This window comes from Amblyomma americanum, chromosome 5, assembly GCF_052857255.1.
Source record: "Amblyomma americanum isolate KBUSLIRL-KWMA chromosome 5, ASM5285725v1, whole genome shotgun sequence".
NCBI classification, from domain to species: Eukaryota; Metazoa; Arthropoda; class Arachnida; order Ixodida; family Ixodidae; genus Amblyomma; species Amblyomma americanum.
Genome location: NC_135501.1, coordinates 148,863,365 through 148,875,295, shown reverse-complemented (window position 1 = coordinate 148,875,295; position 11,931 = coordinate 148,863,365). Strand labels below are relative to the sequence as shown.

Genomic DNA, 11,931 nt, shown 5'->3' with positions numbered 1-11,931 from the left:
GAAGGACTGAATTTTATGTGAAAGTACTGTTCAGGGAAGGGGTTTATAGTGGGACATGAGCCTGAGCCCGCCAATAGCTGCATTTTCTCCTGCAAATATGTGCCGAGTCAAAAGCTCGTACAATAAGGGACTTTCTGGTGATGCACTACGCGCATTGCCTCGGCCTTTCTAATGCTCCGACTTGGCATCGCCCAAATTTTTTCTCATCCCTCGGAAGAAACATTGTCTGAAAATACACCATTACATGAATATGAAGAGAACGCTAACGTATATATGTGTAGACACTTTTAATCAAATGGAAATCGAAAAAGAAAGCTTAATCGATTGACAGTGATATCAAAAAGAGATCAATCAGCTATTTGCCCTGTCCACCTCATGGGAAAATATGTAGAGCGCTTCGTGTAGAACAGCCATGATTAGGATCATCTCTCAGCGCTAGTCATATCTATATGATATGATACATGTTCTTAGTTTTTTTAAGACATAAGTCTCATTTGCCTTTAAATCCAGCTGATGTTCTTTTCGTCTCATACAACGACTACCGCCCTATGGTTCCAATTCAGCAAAGCAACGAAAGAAGCTGGTTAGTATTGCATTGCTGTTTTTGAATGCGCTAAGTAGTGACAAACACGAAACGACGCTAAGGGCACCACGTCCGGTAGCTGTCTGTTTTCGTCCTTCTCTCCAGTCAGCTTATTCAAGAAACAGAGCTGTTAGAATTCTTAGAACATTCTACACAAAGGAAATACCAAGTAATGGTTTCATTCTAATGCAATGCAATGTAATTTGGCGGCGTCTTCGGACACCATTTCTTAATAGCCACAGATAAAGCTGCCTTACTCTTTTCTCAAACAATGACTTTTATCCGCAGTCAAGCGAGGTTCTCGGCCGCGGATGCCTCAGTCATTTATGTTCATCACACCGATTCGTGCCCTGTCAGTGCTGCGTTGAATTTTCTTTCAGGAGTACGTGCATCGCACTTTGCCTTCTTCCAGCGGCTGAGCTAAATCGCAATGCCGTGGCCCGACGGGAGAATGACGGTAATGCTCTAAGGCTATTTGAAAATGCCTTTGAAAAAAGCCCCGTGTACCATGCCGCAGAACTGCCCATTTATTTCATTCCTCAGAAATGTCTTTCCATATTGCAAATGAGGTAATTCTTGTCCATAGGAGCCATATATATGATTAGTTTCCCTGAAAATTAGCGTAACAAACACAATGCTTAACATACCTTTCGCAAGTTTTCTTCGTTTTCTACATTTATATCACTAGAGCAGCGCCACATGTTTAAACTCTCCATACGTTAACGTCAAATATGTCCTGGAAAAACCATGCACAGCAGAAAGCTCAATAGGCGATCCATGGCTACATCAACGTTAGGTACCTAGATGTCGTGGAAGTTTCAATGGTTGTTGTTGGATGATCCATAAGTTGTCTTACCACATATCCAACCTCTCAGAGCCAGGAACACTCTAATCTAGCTGCCGAAAGTAGAGCAGTCCTTTTAGAGCGAGAGCTATATATGAAACGCCTTCCCCCCCTGACCACGCGAAGCTGTTCCCTGAGATTAGTGAATCATCGCGTGTACGCGAGACGGGCCTCGCGCAACATTTGTTGTTATCGAGTGTGATGCGTGCTCTTAAAGGGAGACTGAAGCACTTTTTGCAAAAATTGGGTTTGCGGTGACCCCTTAGAGTTTTTGATGCTGCAAACTCGAATATCGAACTAAAATTGGGTAAAAACAAGCCCCAATTGTCGTTTTTAGCAGAAATACGCAGCCGGCGCCTCGGGGCACATCGCGGGTCGCGCCGCCGCCTCTGATTGGCCAAGAAGACGTGACGACATTTCGAGGACCAGCGAAGCTGCCGATACGGCTCCAGTGCCGCGTAGGCTGCGTTGCATGCTGATTCCAGCTCTTCGCGGTGTTGTAAAAGCGATTATAGGACACTTTTGACACTCACGTGAACATCAGGGTGTCACTGTACCAGTTTCGCACACAAACGACGCAGTATCTCTGTTGCGGGGAGCGAAGAGCAGCCGGGATCGTCTACCGACGTTGGAAACTTGCTCTGGTACGTAGTACGTCATTTTTCGAAGTTGCATGTCGTTATTGGCAGAAGCGTGACGACTGTCCGATAACTTTCTCGCGATAAGCCACTTCGCACAATGCCTTTCGGAGTTCGAGGAAGATTCGGAAGATCGTGACGGTGCGCCTATAGTCCACAGAAACGACTAAACCGGAATGTGTTTGCTTTCGCTTGCCCTACGATGTGTTCTTGATCATGCCGTGGCGTGGTGTGTGAAAAGACCCGCGACCACATTTTTCTCGCCTGGCAATAGCACAACGTACAAAGCGTTGCATGGAGTAGAAAGTATTATGTTGCTGCACAATTAATTGATTGTGCGTGATCTGAGTGCGTTCGTCTGCTGCGATGTGATTCGCAATATTGCTTTGGTTACGCTGGAGAGCGGCAGTTATACCCGAAGCTTGATGCAACGGAAAGGCGACTTCGCTAGCTCACATGAACTGTGCCAAGACTCGCTGCCGTAGGTAGGGGCCTCCCTTTCGAAAGGAGCCGTCCACAGTGCTCTCGTAGTTGTGCATGCGCCGGTCGGCACCATTCGCGAAAAAATTTCCTGTACGTGTCTGATGCCGGTATGCGATTTTTTCGCATGTAGGGTGGCACCCAGTTGTGCATAACCGTATTTTCGCTGTGGCTGCAATATTACTCGTTCATAACAGGTGTTTGTATGCATGCACAGAATGGAAGATGAGTACTTCTGCTGCATTTATTATCAAGTGCCAGAAATCGATAGGAGAGACCTGCTCTGTGCGGCTACTGCGAAATTTATGATAGCCTGTGGTTTAACACTACAATTCTTGAAAAAAAAAATTAACAGCAAATGCTCCACTAATGAGTGAGAAATTTGAATCAACCCTGGGGTAAATTTTAGCACTTTTCATTCACAGGTTATAGCGAAATGCAGCGTACTTGCTGTTTGGCTCATCTGAAAACAAATGAGAAACAGTCTACGCTTTCTGCCAAGTTGTCTCCTGGATACAGTCTGAGAAAACCACCTTTTTTATGTGTTCCTGCAGAGAGAAGTTTCTACAGATGTGTGTGTTGTTTTCAGTGCTTGAGGTTATTGCAAAGTGAGAGCAAGAAAAAGTGCTTTTTGGAGTGAGGACTAATTTAAATTAGCAGAGTCTGCTGAGTTCTGGCAGGTTTTCTTGCAATCACTGTGCAGGCACCTGGCACTAGTGTGATTGACATGAAGAAACCACATGGCAAAAACCCAGAATTTTATTCCGCTTTGAAGCCAGGAAAAAGTATTTGTGGTCCTCTAAAAATGTTAATAAGGTGCATTAATTTGTGAAGATTGGCAGAACATCTCTTACCATTCAGCGAGGTCACACAAGATAATTGCGTTTCAATACCAACCTGCAAGATAAGACAGCAAGGATTACACGGGTTGTAACTTCAGTCAATGACCATTGCCATTGAGCAGTCATGTACAAGCTGGCCGAGCGTTGTTCTGCTATAGGTAGGAGGCGACAGCCTCCTGGCATCCAGCATTTAAGTGACTGCTTGTGATGATCCACTACGCCAGCAGCAACAAAACAGTTAGGCACATGTTGAACCAATATCAAGTTGAATTTTACTACACTGAATAGCTGTATTGTGGCATTTATTGCCGCCGGTGCCAAGCAAGTATGTCCGAGTTAGCAAAACTTCATTCCTTTATTGGGAGTTGATGACGCTGCCCTAAAATTCTCGATCATATGAGGCTCTTCAGTATGACAGAAAAAATAAGGCAGTTAGGCTGAACTAACACCAACTTGAAAGATGCAGCTGCAGGGATTAAACAAATCGTAGCTTCTACAGCTGAGTGAGTTTGCAAGTCCACTTCAAATAAGATTTTACGTCAGTTAAATTATTTTTTTAAATCTTGGGCATAAATGCAAATATGAGGGCTCCGTGCAGTAATTATACGCTAGCAGCATATGGATGCATGCACAGTAGACACTTGTTCAGGGAACTGAAATAAGAGAGAAGGTCTGTTTGGCTTATCGAACGCTTAGAAGGGCAAGCTAAAGCAATAAAACTCTAGTCATGTCAGAATTGCTACTGCGAGTTATAAAATAAATTAAACACTGTCACAGAAAAAATAAAAACCATGTTGGAAGCCTGTTGGCAATGCAAAACCTACTTGTGTCAAGGACAAAAAATCACCTCTGAAGATCTGTAATTGGGGTGAAACTTTCCTTTGTAGTCTGCCCTGGCATCTAGCTGTCTCCCTAGTGTGGCTTTGGATTGAGGTAGTTGGTCTGTTTGCAGTTCATGCATGGGTAAATGGTTAGACATAGACATCCAACACTGGATACAATGATGGATGCAATATCGTTCAACTAAATTTTGTGAAAAATTGAGCTACGTATATAGTCTGGTGGAAAGTGCCGTAGTCGAGGGCCAACACACTGAACTCCTAGCTATAAATGTGCCTTGTGTCCATTTCTTCACCATCATTGCCCTTCCAATCAATAAGGCCCAAAAAATTGCAACATGTTTACTGTAAAAATGCAGAGCAGAAAGGTGGCAAGAAAAAAAAGTTTTTTTTTCTGCTTACCAAATGACTATTCCATGAAGCACACTAAGCAAAATGATTAAGTCTTCTTCCGTGCTAGCCTGCAATTTGTCGAGAAATGAAGAAGCATAACGCTTTTAAGATCACGCAGATACTGCCGTATAGCGTATGGTGTGTTCACCACAGTCTGTCGCTAGTAATATTTTCTAGAAGACAGCAATGGTTGCTAAATAAGTGGTAGTAGTGCATTGGTTCTTTCGTAATGGCAGATAACAAGTATGGGAGATTTCAATCTTAAAAAAATAAAATGTAGGGAGAGCCTCACTCCAGCGACCAACGTTCCAACAAGAGGACTTGTCTTTGTCAGGTCAAGTGCGGTCATCATTGGCGGGGGTTATATAGGCCCTTTACTCTAAGGAGGATGGACTGTGGTTATGGTGGGGAGTGGAGTGAGGAGGGTTGGAAGATGGCACACTTGGTCTTCAAACAGCTGTTGTCTGGCCATGGAGGCTGTCACCTACAGGTAGGGGAGAAGCAGGTTAATAGCCATACTGACATGAGAAGAATGCAAAAACAGACCCCCCCCCCCCCTTTTCAAAAAAATATGCAACAGAATCAAAATGAACGATGGCAATAAAACAGCAAGAGGCAAAAAAGCTAAAGGAAAAAAAATGCCATAAAGGAAAGGATAGAGGCGATAAAGTGGCTATCAAGGTTGCATTTTTTTCCTTCATAATCTACGCAATCCCCAGCGTATAGTGCAGAGTGGTCTACATACTTTCTAGTGGCTGCATAATTTTTCCTACTCTGCCTTCTTATGTTTAGTAATATCTGTTTCTTTTTTTGACGAATAAAACATTTTGGTAACTAGTTTTCTCTAATTAAAGTATACGGTGCATGTCATCACATCCTTCGCTGTACATTTTTACCTGTCACAATGGCTATCAAGCCACATTCAGATTTGGGACATGCGGTGAACCCCATACTACTTACCGGTATTTTCTCTGCAGATGGTCAGAAACTGATCATTGTCTGTTGAACCTTGACTTTCTTTTCTCGACCAGGTTCTCTTTTGGGGCCTTTGGAAAACTGCTGCTGAGTGGTGGACGAGATTCTGGAGCAGTTTTCCTCTCCTGAGGCTGCATGCTCTCAGCCATGGCCACAACCTTGTCAAGGAGGCGTTTGACGTAGCCTGTGTGAGCATTTCATCTTGTAGCTTGTGCAATATTCACTTTCTTCGTGACCAAATAAACTAGGTGGTGCAAGCTTACCATGAGTGGGTGGCTCCTTCACTGGACAAGCTGTTGGGTCACCACCTGCTGCCTTTGGGTAACGCACACACCATCGAAGTGTGCCATCCTTTGTGCGTGCCTGACCACGTCCACTGTTCTCGTTGTAGTGAAGTACAGCAAGTTGGGTCCTGAAAAAGTTGCACAGGACAGTGTGAAAACGTGTTACCTTGTAACATATGTAAACAGTCCAACTGTAAAGATCATGTGACAAAAGAAGGTCACTGATGGGAGTTGAGCACAACACCATGTTAGCAATTAGTGCTTGAAAGCACCATGAGCACGCGTGATGAAAATACTGAAGGAGCAAAGTACTACTTTTGAAGAGCTATGAGAACAAAGCATCGCCTCAGTTGCCGGGCGGATTGAAAATGAAAATGCAGTGCTTGCATGGTGAACACAGCCAAAACTCTAAATTTCCACAAAGTGTCGGCATGTAAAACCCCTTCTGATTCGGTCGACTGTGTTTTTAATTTCTGTTTATACGACATAAGAAATGATGCAGCTATTGACAATTTCAGTAAGTGTAATTTAAGATGGGCACCTGTTCATATAGTTGCGGCACGTGCCTACATGCCTTTCACTTTTTCAACAGATGCATGTCTAACATTTGTTTTGTTTAACACAATTGTTTTGTGATATCGATGGCTTCTGACTGTAAAAGTAGGGAATAGAAGACAACAGCTTACCTGGCCCTCATTCCCAAATACGAATAATGGTAGGTCTTTGGTGCAAAATGCACTAGAAGGCTATGAAAAGCCTCTAATCCATAGGTTTGATGTCTAGTAGATAGCCGCGGCATGTCTTGCAGAAGGGCCTTAGAATTTGCAATGTCTTGAAGCTTCTGGAAAGCCTTTGATTCTAAAAAGAAATGGCCATTATCATCTCTTTGTAAAGCTCTAAGTGTGCGGCTTGCTGTATGCTCTGCATCAACCAGTTAAAAAGTGTTTCAGTGCACCTGTAAATAAACTTGTGTTCAGTAATGCACATCTTATAAGTTTCGATAGTTTTAATAAACATTGGTATTTGAGGTGCACTGTAATAAATGGTATGAAATAAACTGAAACAGCCATTATTTGCTTAGCTCATGAAGCTTTTCATTGAAATTTTGCTGCACTGCACAGGTAGCTGAAATCTTGGAATCCAGAGGAACCCTCTTGGAAAATCTTGGAACCCTCAACAACCATAGGTTGTCCAGCCTCTCCATTGCATTGCCTGCCATTTCCTCTTGATTTCTACAAAGATATCATTAACTCGTTTGTTCACTTACCCACTCTGCTCTCTTCATATCATAATGTTACACTTTTCACAGCTTGCAACATTGTACTCAATCTAAGTTCAACCTTTTTTGCTAATTCTGTTTCTGCACCATAAGTGAGTACTGGTAAGATACAGCTGTTGTATAATTTCCTCTTGAGCGATACTGGTAAATTACCATTCAATTTTCAGCATAATTGTTAAATGCACTGGTCCTTATTCTTATTATCCTGTTTCTTTCACTCACATGGTCTGGATCTGCGGTCATTACCTACACTAATTAGACCTCTTCCCTTCCCACTTTTAATGCTTCGCTGCCTATCATAAACCACTGCTCGCTTCAGAGACTGTTGGACGTTGCTTAAGTTCTATGCATAAAGTTTTTAGACCCACTGTTCTGCTTTGCCTGTCGAGGTCATCGATAATGCTTTGCAGTTTGTTCCGAGTTCATTTTTCGAAAGCGCTAAAACAAAACGGACAAAGAAGGAACAGATATGGACAAGTGCTCATCCCTGTCTGCCCCTTCTTTGTCCGTGTTGTTTCAGCGCTTTCGAAAAATGACAAACATGCACCAACTAGCCCCATTTTCCACTCTTCTGGAGTTCCGAGTTCTTTAGCAAGGCAACGTGATCACCAAATTTCATTAACTCTTATCGCCAGTTCTCATTTGAGGTCTGTGAATACCTCCTGTAAACACGCAGTGAATAGTACTCTAGAGATTATGTCTTCGTACATGAAACCCTCTCTTATTGGAATTTTGTTACTTTATATATCATACCTAGATGTGCCTAATTATGCTTCGCTAGGGCCTTTCACATATTTTCATTACAAAATGTAACATACCTTCTCTGAGCCACTGCTTGGGTTCGATGTCACCGTGCAAGCACGTGGGGAACGATGCCTGGTCGTGTGTGTGGATGTCCCTTATGTGGTTAAGAAGTGACAGCCATTTGGGCACAATGAGTTCTGCTTTGCCTTCGCTAGATGCTGCCGCCCAATACAGATGGTTGCACACAGACTTAATCCAGGGTGCAAGTTCCTTGCAGTTATTTTGTTTTGCAGCTGTGTGCAGTTTCTTGGTGATACCTAAAATGCATATTAAAAAAATAGGACTAATGTAATATATTCCATTAATATGCTGAAAATAACACTTTATCAGCCACCATAAAGCCACAGCTGCTAGATACCTTTTGCCATGTGCCACACGTCGAACTCATGGGCGATTGCAGCTTTGTTGTTGCGGAGAAAGCACTTGATCTGTGTATGACGGTCGGCCACCAGCACTGCTACCTTGATGCTCTCACTCTCCAGAAAAGCAAGGCCTTGTTTCAGGCCTTCTAACTCCATGCGACAGCTGCCGCCAGCATCATTGGACTGTGGTATGATAATGGCAAAGGATATTGAGTGATGTGTAGCGTGTCTACCAATTAAAAAAAGACTGCATGCATTGAGGTCTCTCCTCCCAGCTGTAACTATTTTTAAGAAAATAAATCTTTGTATTTCTAACAATGGTAGTGCTATGCTGATGCTTCATCTACCAGCACGGGGATTCAAGGCTAAGCCAATGATAATGCATGTGCTGTAGAAAGAAGTCATGATATTTAAATGTTGCGTTACAGTTCATTTGGCGGCATTAGTGAGCTATAGAAATTTACAGAACGTTGTTGTAGCAAAGTGGAAACGCACCTGCACGACTTCAAAATGCAAGACTTTGTGGCATTCAACGTCCATCAGAGTATACGTGCCATATTTAGCACTAAATCCTGGTGAATCAGCCCGTCCATCTCCAGCAAGGTTCACCTGTTGGCCTTGCAGCTCTTGCAGCAGACTTTTGTGCTCTTCTTTCCAAACCTGAAAACAAAACAGTGCGCATTGGACCTTGACCATGCAAAGAAAGCTGGAAACTTCTTCACAATGACTCCTTACCCTGTCAATTGCAGGCCACAGATATGAACGCTGGATTGAAAAAAATGTCCTGTTGCTCACAACTGGTACACGAATTGAAGCCAGCATTCTCAGTGTAGCTGTTGGGTTGCACCCAGAGAAGAGAACTGCTGCGCAAAGCTGCAGGTTGAGCATCGGCTGCTGTTTTTCGACGTCCTGATTACACCAGTAAACAAAATGGCCAGATGCACACTACCCATAAACTTCTAGAAGTGTGCCTTCACACTCGAATCTGACTGTACGAGGTGCGAGGCACTCTGTGCACAGCTGGAAAAGCTTCCAAAGGTACTTCTCCTGCACCAAAAAAATTTTGTTGCCGGGTTCATCTGGGGAGTTTCCGACACATCCGTGCCTGGAAGAGAATGGGCAAATTTTCAATCGCACTGGACAGCCTAAACACGCTACCTTGCATGAAAAACATGAGTGAATGTTTATGGCACCAGAGTAAAAGTAGGGCAAACAGGTTTTTATCATACTGTTAATAAATCGCATACTTCTCTTCAAATTCTTCGCATGGAGTGTAGTCCTCATCATCGTAGTCCTCATCTCCACCTTCGTCTTCTGTGCTGTCATCCTTTTCAATGGCCTCTCTTTGGATTGGCATGGTCGTTTGAGTGGTTACATTTATCATGGGGCTGCCAACCTGAATGCCTAAAAATCATGATATGTGCAGCTGCATTTAGTAGTTGTTACACTGCACGCAACATAGAATATGCGGAAATTTTAGTACAACTGAAAACCTCTATAGCGCTTTGCCCCCTTCCCCGTCATTATTGTACAAATGCATGCATAAAAAATGTACGCTTATTGTGGAGGCACATACCGATAGATACAGTGTGTGGTTTTGTCTGAGAGTGGTGTGATGCCATGCTTCTTTTCACACATGCCTGTACAGCTGTGCTTCTTGTCGCTGGCCGCTTCGTTGCTTGGACAGACTTGTGTCTTCCCTCACAAGACTCTGTCAGTTTAACCTCCAGCGTTGCATCATGTGCTGAATCTGCAATAATGAGCAGGTTATCATATAATGTGTAAGGCGTCAATGCCTTGCATTACTCTGCTTGCTGAAGATTGGTCATTACCAGTGAGAGCGAGGATACTTAGTGAATTTTCCACGCCGAAGTTTTCATGTCGCATTGCACAAAGATCTGCTCCAGCTTCTGTTGTGACATCTGCAACACAGACTGAGACATGATTTGATGCACAGTATAGGCATGCACAACTAAATGTTCAGACTGAATGTAGCGTCATTACCTGTTGGGCTACCAGAGGGACTGCCCAATTTTGGATCAAGTTTTTCCACGCTTGATCCTTCTCCAAGCAGTTCTGCAAGGACCTGAAAGGATAAAAAGTGTACTGAATTACTGAACTGCTCTTTACTGAAAATTTTTCTATCAAAGCATAAACCGCGTATGTGAAGTCGTTCTCGGCTGTTTGGCGATCATCGAAATGTATGTTTACCTTGTAAGAATACTATGAAGCCTGACGACTTATCGCATTTGCATAACCACATCGGAATTGGACAGATTTGAAAAGTGTGAAGCTATCGGTTAGGGACATAGGGGAATAGCGAGGCGCCAGTGCGCATGGGCAAGACCATTACCATTATAATTTCCCGTCCCGTCTGCACGCGAGGAATCATCAGCAGTGTTTCATTGATGAGTTAAGTGCCGTTTAGCGCAGGGGTCTCTATAGCATATCCCCTTGCGCGAGAAAAGGAAACCCGAGTACAGCCGCGTGGCGCTGTGCCCGTACCATCGCGGGATCGCTCTCCGCGTGGACTACTCGCGGTCAACGCTTCATGCAAAGCTCCACACGCAAATGAGACCAGAATTGCCGCAGAGTAATGAATTTAAAATCGGAAATAGAAGCACTCACCTCATGTTTCCTTCTTTTAGCAAATGCACTTCTTGGCGGTGGTGGCATGCTTCTTTTGTGCAAAAATAGTGAAGGAACCGCGTCATGGTTCAGCCGTGCCCCTTTGACAGAAACCCCTAGCGATCGCATTAGGGACAAGCTCTGCACGTAGTCGCTGTCACGAAAGTGCTTCGAGCAGAGTACGCTTGCTTTGGTCGGCTTGAAATTCTCCCTCTTCACAGCAACGACCCACTGCGCTGCGAGCTTTTGATCTTTCGGGAAAGTGTGGAAGACGACATCGTCGCGGCCGTAGGTGCTCGTACACCCGAACGCACAGCAGTACCTCATGTTAGATCGGCTGCACGTGGTCGGATGCTGAAAACTTGGCTGAAACACTTTGGGATTACGACCACAACGCAGGCAACACGAGGAACAACGCGCGCTGAAAGCACGTTCGGGTGACTCGGAAGGTCTCCGGCTCCTCAAAATGACGTCACACGGGCCGACAAGGAGGAGGTTTTCCTCTCTGCTTTTCTCCTCTCCTGCGCTCTCTCGGGACGCGGGAGATTTGAACGGCGCGCATTCAATCTGTGATTGTGGCGATGCTTTTGCAACAACTGAAAAAATAACTTCACAAGCAAGATCAACAATGAGTATACTTCAAAAGCCTAGAAGGTTAGCAGATTTGAAAACCGCCTCAGTCTTTCTTTAAGTTTCTGCTCAGTGCTTCGAAACCCCCCTCGGGCCCACTGCTCGTGTCTGTGTAGGTGTAGTAAGTATCAGCACGTAAAGCCGTGTTTGCATTGATAAAGTCAAGTAACGAAGGAGCGATATCTTTCGCAGCATAATCTCCCCGAAACAAAAGCGCACTACTCTACAAAAGCGGCAGCCACCCGGCTGGTAGGCGTCACACCAGCTCGTCTTCCGCACGACCACACCATGATCGCCACGATTGAGTTCCACGCGACACTGACTAGGACGTTTCAATATGGCTTGTAGCG

The 11,931-nt window shown here is 44.2% G+C and overlaps 2 protein-coding genes across 2 annotated transcripts; both read right to left on the bottom strand.

Annotated features, from left to right (window-relative positions):
• Nucleotides 1-5,651: 5,651 nt before the first annotated feature.
• Nucleotides 5,652-8,479, bottom strand: LOC144134254 (uncharacterized). Its single transcript, XM_077667210.1, has 4 exons — nt 8,320-8,479; nt 7,976-8,218; nt 6,565-6,736; nt 5,652-6,006 (listed from the first exon to the last, which is right to left on the bottom strand). Exons 1-4 carry the CDS (start codon nt 8,477-8,479, stop codon nt 5,757-5,759), a joined length of 825 nt encoding a protein of 274 aa, XP_077523336.1. The 3' UTR covers nt 5,652-5,756.
• Nucleotides 8,480-9,906: 1,427 nt separating this feature from the next.
• On the bottom strand, nt 9,907-11,423 carry LOC144135142 (THAP domain-containing protein 1-like). The gene is made up of 3 exons (XM_077667887.1): nt 10,952-11,423; nt 10,328-10,409; nt 9,907-10,245 (listed from the first exon to the last, which is right to left on the bottom strand). The coding sequence occupies exons 1-3, from the start codon at nt 11,276-11,278 to the stop codon at nt 10,094-10,096; spliced, it is 561 nt and encodes a 186-aa protein (XP_077524013.1). The 5' UTR covers nt 11,279-11,423; the 3' UTR covers nt 9,907-10,093.
• Between the last annotated feature and the right edge of the window lie 508 nt (nt 11,424-11,931).

What these genes read in the sequence shown, in the direction of transcription:
- LOC144134254 (XM_077667210.1), bottom strand. Translation starts at nt 8,479, where the DNA reads ATGGAGTTAGAAGGCCTGAAACAAGGCCTTGCTTTTCTGGAGAGTGAG. An exon ending in CAAGCAGTGGCTCAGAGAAG is followed by an intron (nt 6,737 to 7,975) that starts GTATGTTACATT and finishes ATTTCTTTTTAG; the next exon opens with AATCAAAGGCTTTCCAGAAG. An exon ending in TATTTGGGAATGAGGGCCAG is followed by an intron (nt 6,007 to 6,564) that starts GTAAGCTGTTGT and finishes CAACTTTTTCAG; the next exon opens with GACCCAACTTGCTGTACTTC.
- LOC144135142 (XM_077667887.1), bottom strand. Translation starts at nt 11,278, where the DNA reads ATGAGGTACTGCTGTGCGTTCGGGTGTACGAGCACCTACGGCCGCGAC. An exon ending in CTAAAAGAAGGAAACATGAG is followed by an intron (nt 10,410 to 10,951) that starts GTGAGTGCTTCT and finishes TTATCCTTTCAG; the next exon opens with GTCCTTGCAGAACTGCTTGG. An exon ending in TCCCTCTGGTAGCCCAACAG is followed by an intron (nt 10,246 to 10,327) that starts GTAATGACGCTA and finishes TCTGTGTTGCAG; the next exon opens with ATGTCACAACAGAAGCTGGA.